The sequence below is a fragment of the Chenopodium quinoa genome, unplaced genomic scaffold, assembly GCF_001683475.1.
Source record: "Chenopodium quinoa cultivar QQ74 unplaced genomic scaffold, ASM168347v1, whole genome shotgun sequence".
Lineage (NCBI taxonomy): Eukaryota > Viridiplantae > Streptophyta > Magnoliopsida > Caryophyllales > Amaranthaceae > Chenopodium > Chenopodium quinoa.
In genome coordinates, this window is record NW_018744394.1 from 178,315 (window position 1) to 191,850 (window position 13,536).

Sequence of the window (13,536 nt, forward strand, 5' to 3'; positions counted from 1 at the left end):
TGATGAGTACCTTTCACATCGAATCATAATCGAATGAAGTGAAAGTGTGGAAAGTCTAGCGTTACGGATAGTTTTAATTTCTTTTATTTTCTTTCTGTTTTTGAAAACTTATTTTAAGAAAACAGTCAATCCAATTTGGTTAGTCCATGATATGGGTCCAATAGTAGTGTATTTGGATGGGGCTTGCAAAGACCTTTCCAACGATATATTATAAGCCCAATTCCGATGAATATTGAGGAAGTTATGGCCAATTTACCAAACTGGGTCCGGTTTGAGCCTTATATGCTGCCCAATGATCTAGAGGAGGGCCTATTATTAATTATCATTACTAAAGCTATTAGGATTGATTATAGTCTTTTAGAATACTCTAGAAGGTTATTTTAAATCCTAATGGAGTTAGGATTGATAATTATGTTTTAAAGAGTTTGAAATTGAATAAAACTACTCCTTTTAATAATCCTTGTTTTGTACGATGTGAAATATATTCAGATTTTATTTTCGTGCCTCATTATATTTATCCAAATTTTATATGTTTGGATAGATCTTGAATTATCTTTCCAATGATATATTATAGTATTAAATCCGAGTTATAACAAAAAAGATATGAATGAGACATGAAACTTTATCCAAAACTGACACCCTTCCACTATTTTGGATATATATTTTTATCTACAAAATATTTTAACCTGATTCTAATTGGGTTAGAAATTAGACTTTAAGAGCTTTACAACGACATATTATATGCCTTATTTGGACTTCCGGATCAAAAGATATAATAAAAACAAAAACGCATTACAAACAGGCTTGGCGCCTGACTCCAGGCATTGGCGCCTGGAACCAGGCCTGGCGCCTGGAGCCAGCCATTGGCGCCTGGTGCTAGCCATTGGCGCCAAGCGCCTGGTTCTTGGCGCTAACCTCGTTTTGCGTGCGCCAGACTCTGTTTTGTTAATTTTTTCTTTTTGGCTGATTTTCTCTATAAATAACGTGTTAAAACTCCGTTTTCGATAACCAGATTTCATCAATTCTTATTTCAATTCACCAATTCTCTCTAATTCTCTTCCATTCATCTTTCTTTCTTTCTTTCTTTCTCTAAACTTTGTTTCCTCAAATACAAAATTCCGCATTCGCAAGATCTAAAAACACCTAGCCATATTCGAAGTTGCCTTCGCCCTAGACGTGAAAGGTTTTAATTTCTGAGGGTTTGGTCCCAAATCTCTATTTCAATTATTTAATTTAATTGTTGTTTATTATTTTCCCTGAAGTTACTAACGTGTGTATTTTGTTATTAGAAAGAGGTACGAAGCATCAAAGTAAGTACTTTAATGGTTTTTATTGATGTTATGACGCAGAAATCATGTTTATATTGTTATTATGATATTCCTAGTATCATGTCTAGGGTAACTTTAATATTAAATATGATTGTTACGATGCTTCCTATGTTTTTCCTAATATTTATGATTGTTAGTATCATGTTAGGGTTAAAAATATGATTTTTATTGCTTAGTGACATGCTAGGGTTTGTTATTAATCTTGTTAGTATCATGCCTAGGATCTTGCTATGTTTTAACATGATTATGATTATTATTAATTATGATTGATATTATTATTATTCATGTTTATTCTAATGACTGATTATTCATTATGTTGCTTGCTTATTTATTTTCTTGATCACACCTTTTATGCATGTTTTAAAGGGAATTTGTACTTATAATCACGCTTAATAATATAATTAATAATCTTGTTAGGGTTAATGTGATTATAATTCAAATAATTGTCAATAATAGTTTATTTGTGCATTAAATTGAACCAACATAGATTAAACAGGTTTAGGGTTAAACCTAATGATTGCATGTTTGTCAGAAAGTGCACATGAATACGAGCAGAATAAAGTAGAGGCCTATTATTAGGGCAGGTTCAATCTCTTTTAGGTTGGATTTGTACCTTCATCACCAAACCCTTATTTGGTTCTAGACCTTATGGAGTTGACGATCTCTTGGATAGTTAAGGGGTGTAACCTTCATCCTATGAACGGTTTACAAGTTCCTAAAACTTGTTGGCGACTCTTTTGCTCTATCTTCTTCCCTTTTGCACGCCACCGTACTTTAGTGTATGATCACAGTGGGGTTCAAGCTAGTGGGATTAACGCTTGAAATTATTCCCTGCAGTTTTTGGCGACTCCACTGGGGAGGATTTCTATTTTAATTCCTGAATTTGTTTCGGCAATGATTTAGAATGAGTGGATGAGACTCGAAAAGTTCTAAGTATTTCATGTGCGTAATTTTGATTAACATTATTGTCATATGCATAAAAAAGATCTCATTGGAAAGACCATCCGTAATGAGTTAAAAACATAGGATTTTACACGTAAGAAATTTGAGGAATGTCTTTCACAACTAGGACTGTAATAACACCGCGCGAAACTGGAAAATTTTATCGAGCACGGAAAGCTGCTGAGGCATGTGGGAAGTAGCGCCAGGGGCCAGAGCTTGGTGCCAGTATTTTAGTTGTAGCGCCAGATGCCAGTATTGGCGCCAGGCGCTACAGTCAAAAGCTGGCGCCAATCTCTGATTGCTGGCGCCAATTTCCCCCTATACCGAGCCAGAAATATGCGTTCTAATTTCGACCAGTTTTTTCGTATTGTTTGCTCGATCCTACTTCCTGATTGAATTTTTTCTCACTTTTCTGAAACCCATATGTGTTCTACATATGGACATAACCCTCTGGGAATTCATGCTCCATCTACCCGATTGAACGCTCCGTGCAACAAAGGGTACATCCGAGATGTTGAATTCACCAAACCATGGAAGTGAGTTTTTTCTAAAACCTGCGGTGTCCCATCCAATCGCGCCAACCCTTCACGGTTAGGCTTTCGGGCGGTGCATCCGGACAATTAACCATGGACCCTCTATTGACTGAACCATATGCCGAACTTTAGAGAACTAGAGCTATGGTTAGGTTGCAAACTCATTGCATCATATTGTGCCTACTTGACTAATTGTGTATTATTAGTTGTGCATACTTTATGTGATTTTTCTTAACCATTTGTTTGACTTGTGTTAAGACTAAATAAACTGGTTAATTACTAAAAGACTTTGTTTAATTAATTAATTAATTAATTTGAGCTAATAAATAAACTTAAAATCGAGTCATAGTTCCTTTAAGTCAACCCGGATTTTTATTCCCGTATACTGCACAAATGTCAAATATTTTTGGTCATAGATGGAGTTCTAGAAAGAACTACGAGTCGTACAACCTATGGATCTGTAGCCCCGAGTTGTATCTTTAATTTGGAGTTGGTTTCATCTGAATCAGAGTCACAGAAAAAAAGTTATGACTAAAATACCACAGTCTGTCAAGTTTAATGCATATACGTGAAGTCTTGACTTAGTCTTTGCTTGAGTCTAGTCACATAGTCTAGCCACATGGTCATGACACGAGTCTTAACATGCCACATACACTCACTAGTTTTAGCACACACTTTGAGTGCACATCACCATGACCATGTCTTAGGTTCATGCATGAGTCGGTCTTTTCCGTCATTTGAGTTGGGGTACATTCTATTCCTAATTCTTCATATCCCTCCATCTAAATCTTTCTTCACATTCTTCCATCTTTCTTCACCTCCTCCATCCATTGCATGTTGAATAAAGCTTGAGTCAAATAATTAACAATAAATATCCCCACTTTCTTTTTCCACAGTACTTGGTCGAGGAGAGAAGGGCGATTAATCAAGGACAACCTCTTTATTCAAGTCTCACTTTTTGCAAAACCAATTCGTTAAAAGAAGAAGGCTAAAAAGATAATGGCAACTCAAGAAGAATTCAATGATCTTAAGAACCAACTGGCTACTGTGACTGAGACACTAAAGCTTCTCGCACTCAAGATCGATGATCTCGTGAAGCAACAACAAATGAACCTCATGCAAGAAAGTTTGAGCACGCTATCTAGTGACTATAAATTTCAGGGCATGAGTTCACAAGGGGTCTCGCTGGACAAGGAACTTCTTCCTCATAAGTTCAACGCTACTAACATCCCTAAATTCAAGGCAACAGATAACCCTTACTTTCATTTAAGAGCTTTCGAAACTATAATGAACATTAAGGGTATCGATAAGAAGGTTTTCCCATCTCTATTCCCACTATCTCTTGAAACCGTTTGCCAACAATGGTACTTCTCCCTTGACAAGGAGAAAATCTCTACTTGGGAATCGATAGTGAACGCTTTCATTGATAGATACAAGTGCAATATCCAAGTTGAAACCGATCATAGACAAATTGAGATGCTAAGACAAAAAGAGAATGAAGGTTGTACTTCTTTCTTTAATAAATGGAGGGAAACTTCCGCTAAGATGATTAAAGTCCCCACCGAATAGGAATCTGTGAGGATGTTTATCAAGAATCTCCAAGAAAAGTATTCAAAGCACCTAAAATATCAACACAATTTGAATACTTTCAAGGCCGTTTATGACATCGGAATTGAAATCGAAGATGATCTCGCAAAGCAAAAAGCTACTAACAACAGTAACCACGGTGGCTGGAAAGGAAAGAAGAGCGACAATTCTTCTTCTTCCGAAAACGCCCACTCTAGTAACAATGTTACTACCTTTGATCTCAGTGAAGTTTTAGCCATGAATAACCAAGGATCTAAGAAGCAACTAAGGAAAGACTTCACCCCCATTGGGATGAGCTACGATACCACCTTCGATCGACTCCATGCCAAAGGACTCATTACTCCCATTGGACCTATTCAAGATCCCGCACCTGAAAAGAGATTGCCTAGTTGGAATCCAGACGAACACTGCAAGTACCATCAAGGTAGGGGTCATACTACTAAGAGCTGTTGGAATCTAAAGGAGGCTATCCAACATTTGATTGACAATAACAAGCTTCCCATGCCTCTCGTTAACAAGCAGAGCGAGTGATGATAAAAGAAACAACACAAGACAAGAGGCGAGCTTCAACGACAAGATTTCGTGACCTCTTTTTTCTATTTCTTCTTTGTTTTTTACCCTTTCCCCAATAAGTCTAGCATAGGCACCCTTTTAATATCCTTAGATTTATTTTGTAGGATCATTATTTATTTTCCTTTAATAAAATGAGCATTTATTTCTTATATATGATCATTTCATTTTATTAAAAAAAAAAAAAAAAAAAAAAAAAAAAAAAAAACCATGTCGAATTAAGCACAAGGTATACCAATGATTTGAGGCACCCCTTGTAGCCACATCATATCTCCTTTCACCTTTCTAATATACAATCCTTTCTTCATAAACCACTTTGAGCCTCGTCTAACAATAGACCCTTCTTCTTTCAACCTACATCTATCTAATCTTGGGATGGGATAGTGTGCAACTTATGCAATTCTAAAGAAGGCTTGAGTAATTCAAGAGATAGCAAAAATAGCAAAAAAATAAATAAAAGTGTACAAAAGGGTAAGTGTTCCAATGTCTTTGATGTGAAAATATCTTTGATAAGAACACGTCTCAGATTGCGTCTCTTGTCGAGTGCTTGGTACCGTGCCTGAGAAACATGAATGCCAAGTGAGTGATAGACTGCATGATCGAGATTGCTCACACTTATAAAAATGAAATAAATGCTAAAGCAAAAGAAAGAGCTAAAAAAAGAGTAGAAAACCTCAAGCATGAAAATACAAATATTCAAAAGCAAGGTTGCACACCTTGGGGGCTTATCTAGGGTCTTGAGCCTTTATCCCTTTTTTTTCTATAACCTTTAGCCTAACCACGTTACAACCCTTAAAAGACCTTTTTGAGGTATACACACACTTGTGCGAGGTTCGGCTAGAGCTACGTTTGGCCTGATTCCTAACGGATACGTAGGCAACCTCACATCGAGGTGCAGCCGTAATAAAAATGCATTCATATTCACATTCACACACTTACACCATGATCATATCAAGGGATTTCCTATGCTCATCCCTATTCATTTGGAGCTAGACTTGTGGGCTTGATCCCTACATCATTAGATTACCTAACCTAAGAGTCACCACTATTTGACTCTTTTAACAAATAATATCTTTCCACACACTTAGCTCTTGAGGCCTAGCTTTAGTGTCACTATCACACACATCACACATACATGACCAAATATATTTCCCTTAGGAACCCTTTGTCATGAAATCTTAACGCAACGTTGAAGCATACCTTATCATATCAACATCACTCATAATTGTCATTGCATCACGAAGTATGAAGTGCTTAGCCTCCGTACCTAAGTTACCCAAATACTTTCAACATGGAGTCAACCATTGAGATAGCCTAGGATGGATTAATCCTTGCACCTTGAGAGATAGTATCAAATGACATTTGACTAAGCTCATTCAACATGCATCTTTAAACTTTCGATTCTTTTTCGCGTCTTTCTTTTTCGGGAGAAAGTCGGTACCCTCCACAAAAATGACGAAATTTTTTTGTTTTTTTCATTTTCGAGTCGCACGATCACATTACAATGCACACACGAGTCATGTACAAATTGAGTCATGTCATGTCATATCACTTTGATTTGAGTCACACATGTCATTTCACTTTAAGTCGAGTCAACCTCGAGTCAGTCAATCACATCGAGTCAATTTTATACCTTGAGTTGTGTCAAGTAAACGAGTCAAGAAATGCTAAGCCTTAGGTCAACCCTAAGATAATTAAAAAGATTGGCAAAGTTCTATAGTCAAAATAAATATAGGTGCAGCAAAACAGGGAAGACCCTATCACAGTGTTCAGCGATAGAGTCAATTCTTGGCGCCAGAGATATTTCAGCAACGATAGAGCTCGAAACCTCTCAGAAAGGTGATTTCGACCTCATACAACAATTTTGGGTTCCTTGGTACGCCAGTTAGCCTCTCTAAGCAATTTGACATGATTTAGTAATCGACTTGATTACCTAAAGTGATAGACCTGATGAAAGATCGTCTCACTTAGCTTAAAGCGCCTAAGCATTTGCTCACTAACAAAAAGCATCGACATACTGGTTCATTCGCAAAAGGACACCGACGTACGGGTTCAAAGCAACGGAAGCGCCGACGTACAGGCATAGCGGAAGCAAAGTTCAGGCGAACTTTTAAGGATCGACAGATGGAGGTCTTCGGTAATTTCCTTTGGAAAATTATCGCATCAAATGAGGATGACTTCAAGTAAAGTTATTTTCGACGGCATTCGCTAAGATAGTGGAAGTTGTCACTAAAGATTTGAGAAGATAGCACGAGATGGGCTGTCTTCAACGACATTCGCTAAGATTGTGGAGGTTGTCACCCAAGATTTGAGAAGATAGCACGAGATGGGCGGTCTTCAACGGCGTTCACTAAGATTGTGGAGGTTTTCACCAAGATATGAGAAGAGCGGTTCATGATGAGGCGGTCTTCGATGACTTTTTCTATGATTGGAAAGGTTGTCACTATGACTCAAGAAAAGGCTCAAGATGTAGCAGCATTGATCGACGGGGTTCCCTAGATTGCGGAAGATCGTCAAAACAAACAGCAAGATGACGTTCCATAGATGGTGGGAAGTTGTCAAAAAGCAACTGAAGGTGATTTCAAGAGAAATAATCTTCGATAGTATTCCCTTGGACGTGGAATATTATCAATGCGGATGAGGATTGTTTCAAGAAAAATAATCTTCGATAGTATTCCCTTGGACGTGGAATATTATCAATACAGATGAGGATTTGTTTCAAGAGAAGCAATCTTCGATGATATTCCCTTGGATGTGGAATATTGTCAATGCGGAGGAGGATCGTTTCAGGCGAAGCAATCTTCTAATTTGGAAGCAGTTACGGGCATAGCGGTTTTCAAGCGGGATGGCATTCTCTAGCTTGTAGGAGGTCATCAAGACAATAGCAAAGCGGCAGCAAATCAGTTACTTTCAGAGGCGTGTGCTCAACGGTGCAAGATACGCGTTTCTTAACTCTCTTATCTGTTTATCTAACGATAGTTTTGCAGGTATCAGCATTACAAGAGTGGTTTAGGATTGCAGAACGTTCTAAATTGTTCTCCGTCCCTATCGATACTTTGACTTTTGTTTTCGAAACTCGCGTTTCTCCAAACTCAGTCAAAGTGGGGGCTTCTGTAGACACTCATTTGTGTCTCCCCGAAACCAAACCCAGTGATGAGTACCTTTCACGTCGAATCATAATCGAATGAAGTGAAAGTGTGGAAATTCTAGCGTTGCGGAAAGTTTTAATTTCTTTTCTTTTCTTTCTGTTTTTGAAAACTTATTTTAAGAAAAAAGCCAATCCAATTTGTTTGGTCCATAATATGGGTCCAATAGTAGTGTAGTTGGATGAGGCTTGCAAAGACCTTTCCAACGATATATTATAAGCCCGATTCCGATGAATATTGAGGAAGTTATGGCCAATTCACCAAACTGGGCCCGGTTTGAGCCTTATATGCGTCCCAATGATCTAGAGGAGGGCCTATTATTTATTATCATTCCTAAAGATATTAGGATTGATTATATTCTTTTAGAATACTCTAGAAGGTTCTTTTAAATCCGAATGGAGTTAGGATTGATAATTATGTTTTAAAGAGTTTGAAATTGAATAAAACTACTCCTTTTAAGAATCCTTGTTTTGTACAAAGTGGAATATATTCAGATTTTATTTTCGTGCCTCATAATATTTATCCAAATTTTATATGGTTGGATAGATCTTGAAATTATCTTTCCAATGATATATTATAATATTAAATCCGAGTCATAACGAAAAAGATATGAATGAGACATGAAACTTTATCCAAAACTGACACCCTTCCACTATTTTGGCCATATTTTTTTATCTAAAAAATATTTTAATCTGATTCTAATTAATTTGGAAAGTAGACTTTAAGATCTTTCCAACGACATATTATATGTCTTATTTGGACTTCCGGATCAAATACAAAATTCCGCATTCGCAAGATCTAGAAACACCTAGCTATATTCGAAGTTGTCTTTGCCCTGGACGTGAAAGGTTTTAATTTCCGAGGGTTTGGTCCAAAATCTCTATTTCAATTATTTAATTTAATTGTTGTTTATTATTTTCCTTGAAGTTACTAACGTGTGTATTTTGTTATTAGAAAGAGGTACGAAGCATCAAAGTAAGTACTTTAATGGTTTTTATTGATGTTATGATGTAGAAATCATGTTTATATTGTTATTATGATATTCCTAGTATCATGTCTAGGGTAACTTTAATATTAAATATGATTTTTATGATACTTCCTATGTTCTTCCTAATATTTATGATTGTTAGTATCATGTTAGGGTTAAAGATTTGATTTTTATTGCTTAGTGACATGCTATGGTTTGTTATTAATCTTGTTAGTATTATGCCTAGGATCTTGTTATGCTTTAACATGATTATGATTATTATTAATTATGATTGATATTATTATTATTCATGTTTATTCTAATGATTGATTATTTATTATGTTGCTTGCTTATTTATTGTTATTGCTTGATCACACCTTTTATGCATGTTTTAAAGGGAATTTGTACTTATAATCACGCTTAATAAGATACTTAATAATCTTGTTAGGGTGAATGTGATTATAATTCAAGTGATCGCCAATAATAGTTTATTTGTGCATTAAATTAAACCAACATAGATTAAACAGGTTTAGGGTTAAACCTAATGATTGCATGTTAGTTAGAAAGCGCACATGAATACGAGCAGAATAAAGTAGAGGCCTATTATTAGGACAGGTTCAATCTCTTTTAGGTTGGATTTGTACCTTCATCCTCGAACCCTTATTTGGTTCTAGACCTTATGGAGTTGACGATCTCTTGGATCGTTAAGGGGTGTAACCTTCATCCTATGAACGGTTTACAAGTTCCTAAAACTTGTTGGCGACTCTTTTGCTCTATCTTCTTCCCTTTTGGACGCCACCGTACTTTAGTGAATGATCACAGTGGGGTATTAACGTTTGAAATTATTCCCTACAGAGATGCTCAAACTTTCGTGAACATTTTAAATCAGGAACAATCAAAGGATCCAAACTTCTTTTTTAGAGTTAAGTTTGGCAAGGGTGGAAGAATTTCCAATATCTTTTGGAGAGATTCAATGATGCTAGAAGACTATAGGATATATGGAGATGTGCTTGTCTTTGATACAACATACAGAACCAACAGATATAATCTTATATGTGCTCCATTTGTTGGAATAAATAATCACTGGCATAATTGTATGTTTGCATGTGCTTTTATTAAGGATGAAAAAACAGATTCATTCGTTTTGCTACTAGAAACATTCTTAAAAGCTATGGAGAATAAAAAACCAACTTCAATATTCACTGATCAGGACCAAGCAATGGCAAATGCAATTGAGCAGGTAAAAGATTTATATTTACATTTTACAGATTTTAAATTCTGACAATAATGTTTTCCTTTTCCCATAAAGTTACCCTTTTAAATGCATAAAGTTACCCTTTTAACAGCATAAAGTGACCCTTTTAACAGCATAAAGTGACCCCTTTATTTTCAATGTAGGTGCTTCCTAATACAAGGCATAGACTTTGTATCTGGCATTTGAAACAAAATGCTATAACCAGATTTGGAGCTCTTAAAAAAGACAAAGAATTTAAGTATGCATTCAACCAGTGATTAAAGATGTGTGTGACAGAACAAGAATTTGAAGCAAAATGGCAAGCAATGATGCAGAAATATGAGTTGACAGCACACTCTTGGTACCAAAGAGTGTACGAGTTGAAAGAGAAATGGTGTCCTGCCCTTAGTAGAGATTTCTTTTCAGCAGGAATCTTATCGTCACAAAGGAGTGAAAGCACTAATCATGCAATAGGATTCAGAGCAAGTAAAGCAACTACCTTGAAAGAATTTTATACCATATTTAAGAAAACAATCAATCGTTGGAGAAGCACAGAGAAATATGATGAGTTTAACTGTAGCAAGTCAATAGAATTCACTTCATTTCAACTATCTGGAATGCTAAAACATGCTGCTCAGGTAAAAAGTTAACTGATAAGTACATCATTTACACATAAATTATACCAGTTTAAATGTAGCTAAACGATTTTGGTGAACAGGTTTTTACTTTGTCACTCTTTAGGGATTTTGAAGAGGAGTTTGGATATTCTATGGCAACAACTATTTAAATGATTGGAAGAAATGAAGACTGTCTACTCTATAAGGTAGCCCTGGAAGACAAGCCATGGTCTGCACATCAAGTAAACTATATACATGAGAGCCATAATTTATGGTGTACTTGCAAAAATTTTGAAGCATCTGGATGGTTATGTTATCATTGCATCATAATTCTACACTTGCATTCAGTAACAAGAATACTAGACAAGTATGTTTCAAAAAGATGGATTAAGTTTGCAAAAACAGAGACATGGGATAGGTTGAAGAATCAGGATCCTACACATCAATATACTCCATGGAGACAAACAATGATAAGGAAATACTATAATCTAATCTTAAAGAGTCAAGAAAATGAAGAAACAAAAGAATTTATGGAAGAAAGTTTCAGAAACAGTCTTAAAATGGTGGATGACTTACTTGCTAGTGCTGCCCAGAGAGAAAGTGCAGAAGCTGCTTCTAATGTTCCTGATGTGGTAGACAGCAATCACAGCAATGATGATGTTTCTTCGGCATCGAGCACAAGTGTACCAACAATACTTGATCCACAAAGGGCTGTAACAAAAGGTAGAAGCAAGAGAGCAAAAGGAGGTCTTGAAAAAAGCAAGAGAAAAAGAAAACCAGCACTACCACCTCCACATTTAGAATTTGGATCTAAAACACCTAATTTGAGACTCTTTTAGGAACTTTTTTAGATCATTTTTTAAAAAAAAATTAATGTAATTTGTATTCTAAAACTATATATTTTTTTTAACTATGTGACTAGTTTAATGAATATGTGATTGACACTATTATTAGCATATCTTTATTTAGTTAAACGTTTAAATTAAGAGTGACCTTTTTAACAAAAGAAATGAACCTTTTTTAAGCAAAAAGTAACCCTTTTAACAGAAAAAAGTGAACCTTTAATAATATTGAAAAAAGTGACCCTTTTCACATAATAAACCATTTACATAAAAGTAATTCTTTTCATGAATAAAAGTGAACCTTTTTCTAAATAAAAGTGACCCTTTTCATAGCTAGAATTACCCTTTCTAAAAATAAAGTCTACATTTTTCTTGTTTAAAAGTTACTCTTTCTATAAATAAAAGTTACCCTATTTCTGCATAAAAGTTACCCCATTAAAAACAGAAAAAAAAACCCCTGACCCTTTTAATTTACAGAAAAAAGTGACCCTTTTCACTTAATAAACCATTTACATAAAAGTGAACATTTTCATGAATAGAAGTGACCCTTTTTCTACATAAAAGTGACCCTTTTCATAGCTAAAGTTACCATTTCTAACAATAAAATCTACCTTTTTCTTGCTTAAAAGTTACCCTTTCTATAAATAAAAGTTACCCTTTTCTGCATAAAAGTTACCCCATAAAAAACGTAAAAATAAACCTTTTAATTACTTTATGTATTCACATACATCAGTATTCCAAAAACAACTAAAGACTTTAAACTAAGTTTAATTACATCATTAAACTTAATGTATGCACATATATTAAGTTTTTTCATTGTTAAAAAAAACCCCTGACCTAATCAGCTAACAACTATCAATTATTTCACTATTTAGAAGGAGTAAACATTTTTGCCTGCTTTTTTGCCCTTTTTCCTTTGGTCTTTTCCTCTTCTCCCTCTGCCTTTGCTTCTGCTTCTGCTGCCATTTTTCTTTCTTCTGTTTCTCTCTTCTTCTTTGCAGCAATTATAGCCTTTAATCTTTCTTCAATTCCATTGACATAAGTAGGATCTTTCTTTTTCTCATTGAACTTGTGTAATTCTGACAACACATCGTTCCTAAATTCATTCAAATCACACAGCACCAGTGTGGTACAGATCTTTCCTCGTTAAAATTTCCTTCCATTAATCTCAAAAAAGCAAAAAAAAAATATCTATATGTAATTAATAAAAGCATTAGAAAGGAAAAAACTACAAAAAGTATATAGATAATTAATGTTTTGAGCTCATTTAATTTGAACGATTCGCCAACAAAATGGAGCATGTGATACATGACAAAGACCCCACAGTCCAAATTGTACTTTCGACTTTTTCTTTTCTCCATTCCAACTCAACAACTTCAAAACCATAAGAAGGTAGCTGAGAACTCTTTGGATGATTTCTTTTGCCAAGAAAAGCACCCATTTGAACACACTGACATAAAATATAAAAGTTTAGAATACATTAAAATCAAAAAAGTTAAAATGGAAACAATGAATCAACAGTAACATAACAAAAAAACAAACACAAACATACCATCTTTGAACACAATTCTTTTGTATAAACAAGAGCAGAATCAGTCCAGATAATGTTGTCAAGATAATATACCAACTCTTTTGTATGATCAATAACATACAAAATGTAGTGATTCTCAATAAGAACTGGAAAATAGATCTGAAAGAGCAAAATTAAAAGAGATTTAACAGAGCATATCATAAAGAGAGCTCTTTAAAATTTATTACATTAAGTTTAGA

The 13,536-nt window shown here is 35.1% G+C and overlaps 1 protein-coding gene across 1 annotated transcript; it reads left to right on the forward strand.

Annotated features, from left to right (window-relative positions):
* Positions 1-11,094: 11,094 nt before the first annotated feature.
* LOC110696856 (protein FAR-RED IMPAIRED RESPONSE 1-like) lies at positions 11,095-11,763 on the forward strand. The gene has a single exon (XM_021874190.1). It carries the CDS (start codon positions 11,095-11,097, stop codon positions 11,761-11,763), a length of 669 nt encoding a protein of 222 aa, XP_021729882.1.
* The last annotated feature ends 1,773 nt before the right edge of the window (positions 11,764-13,536 follow it).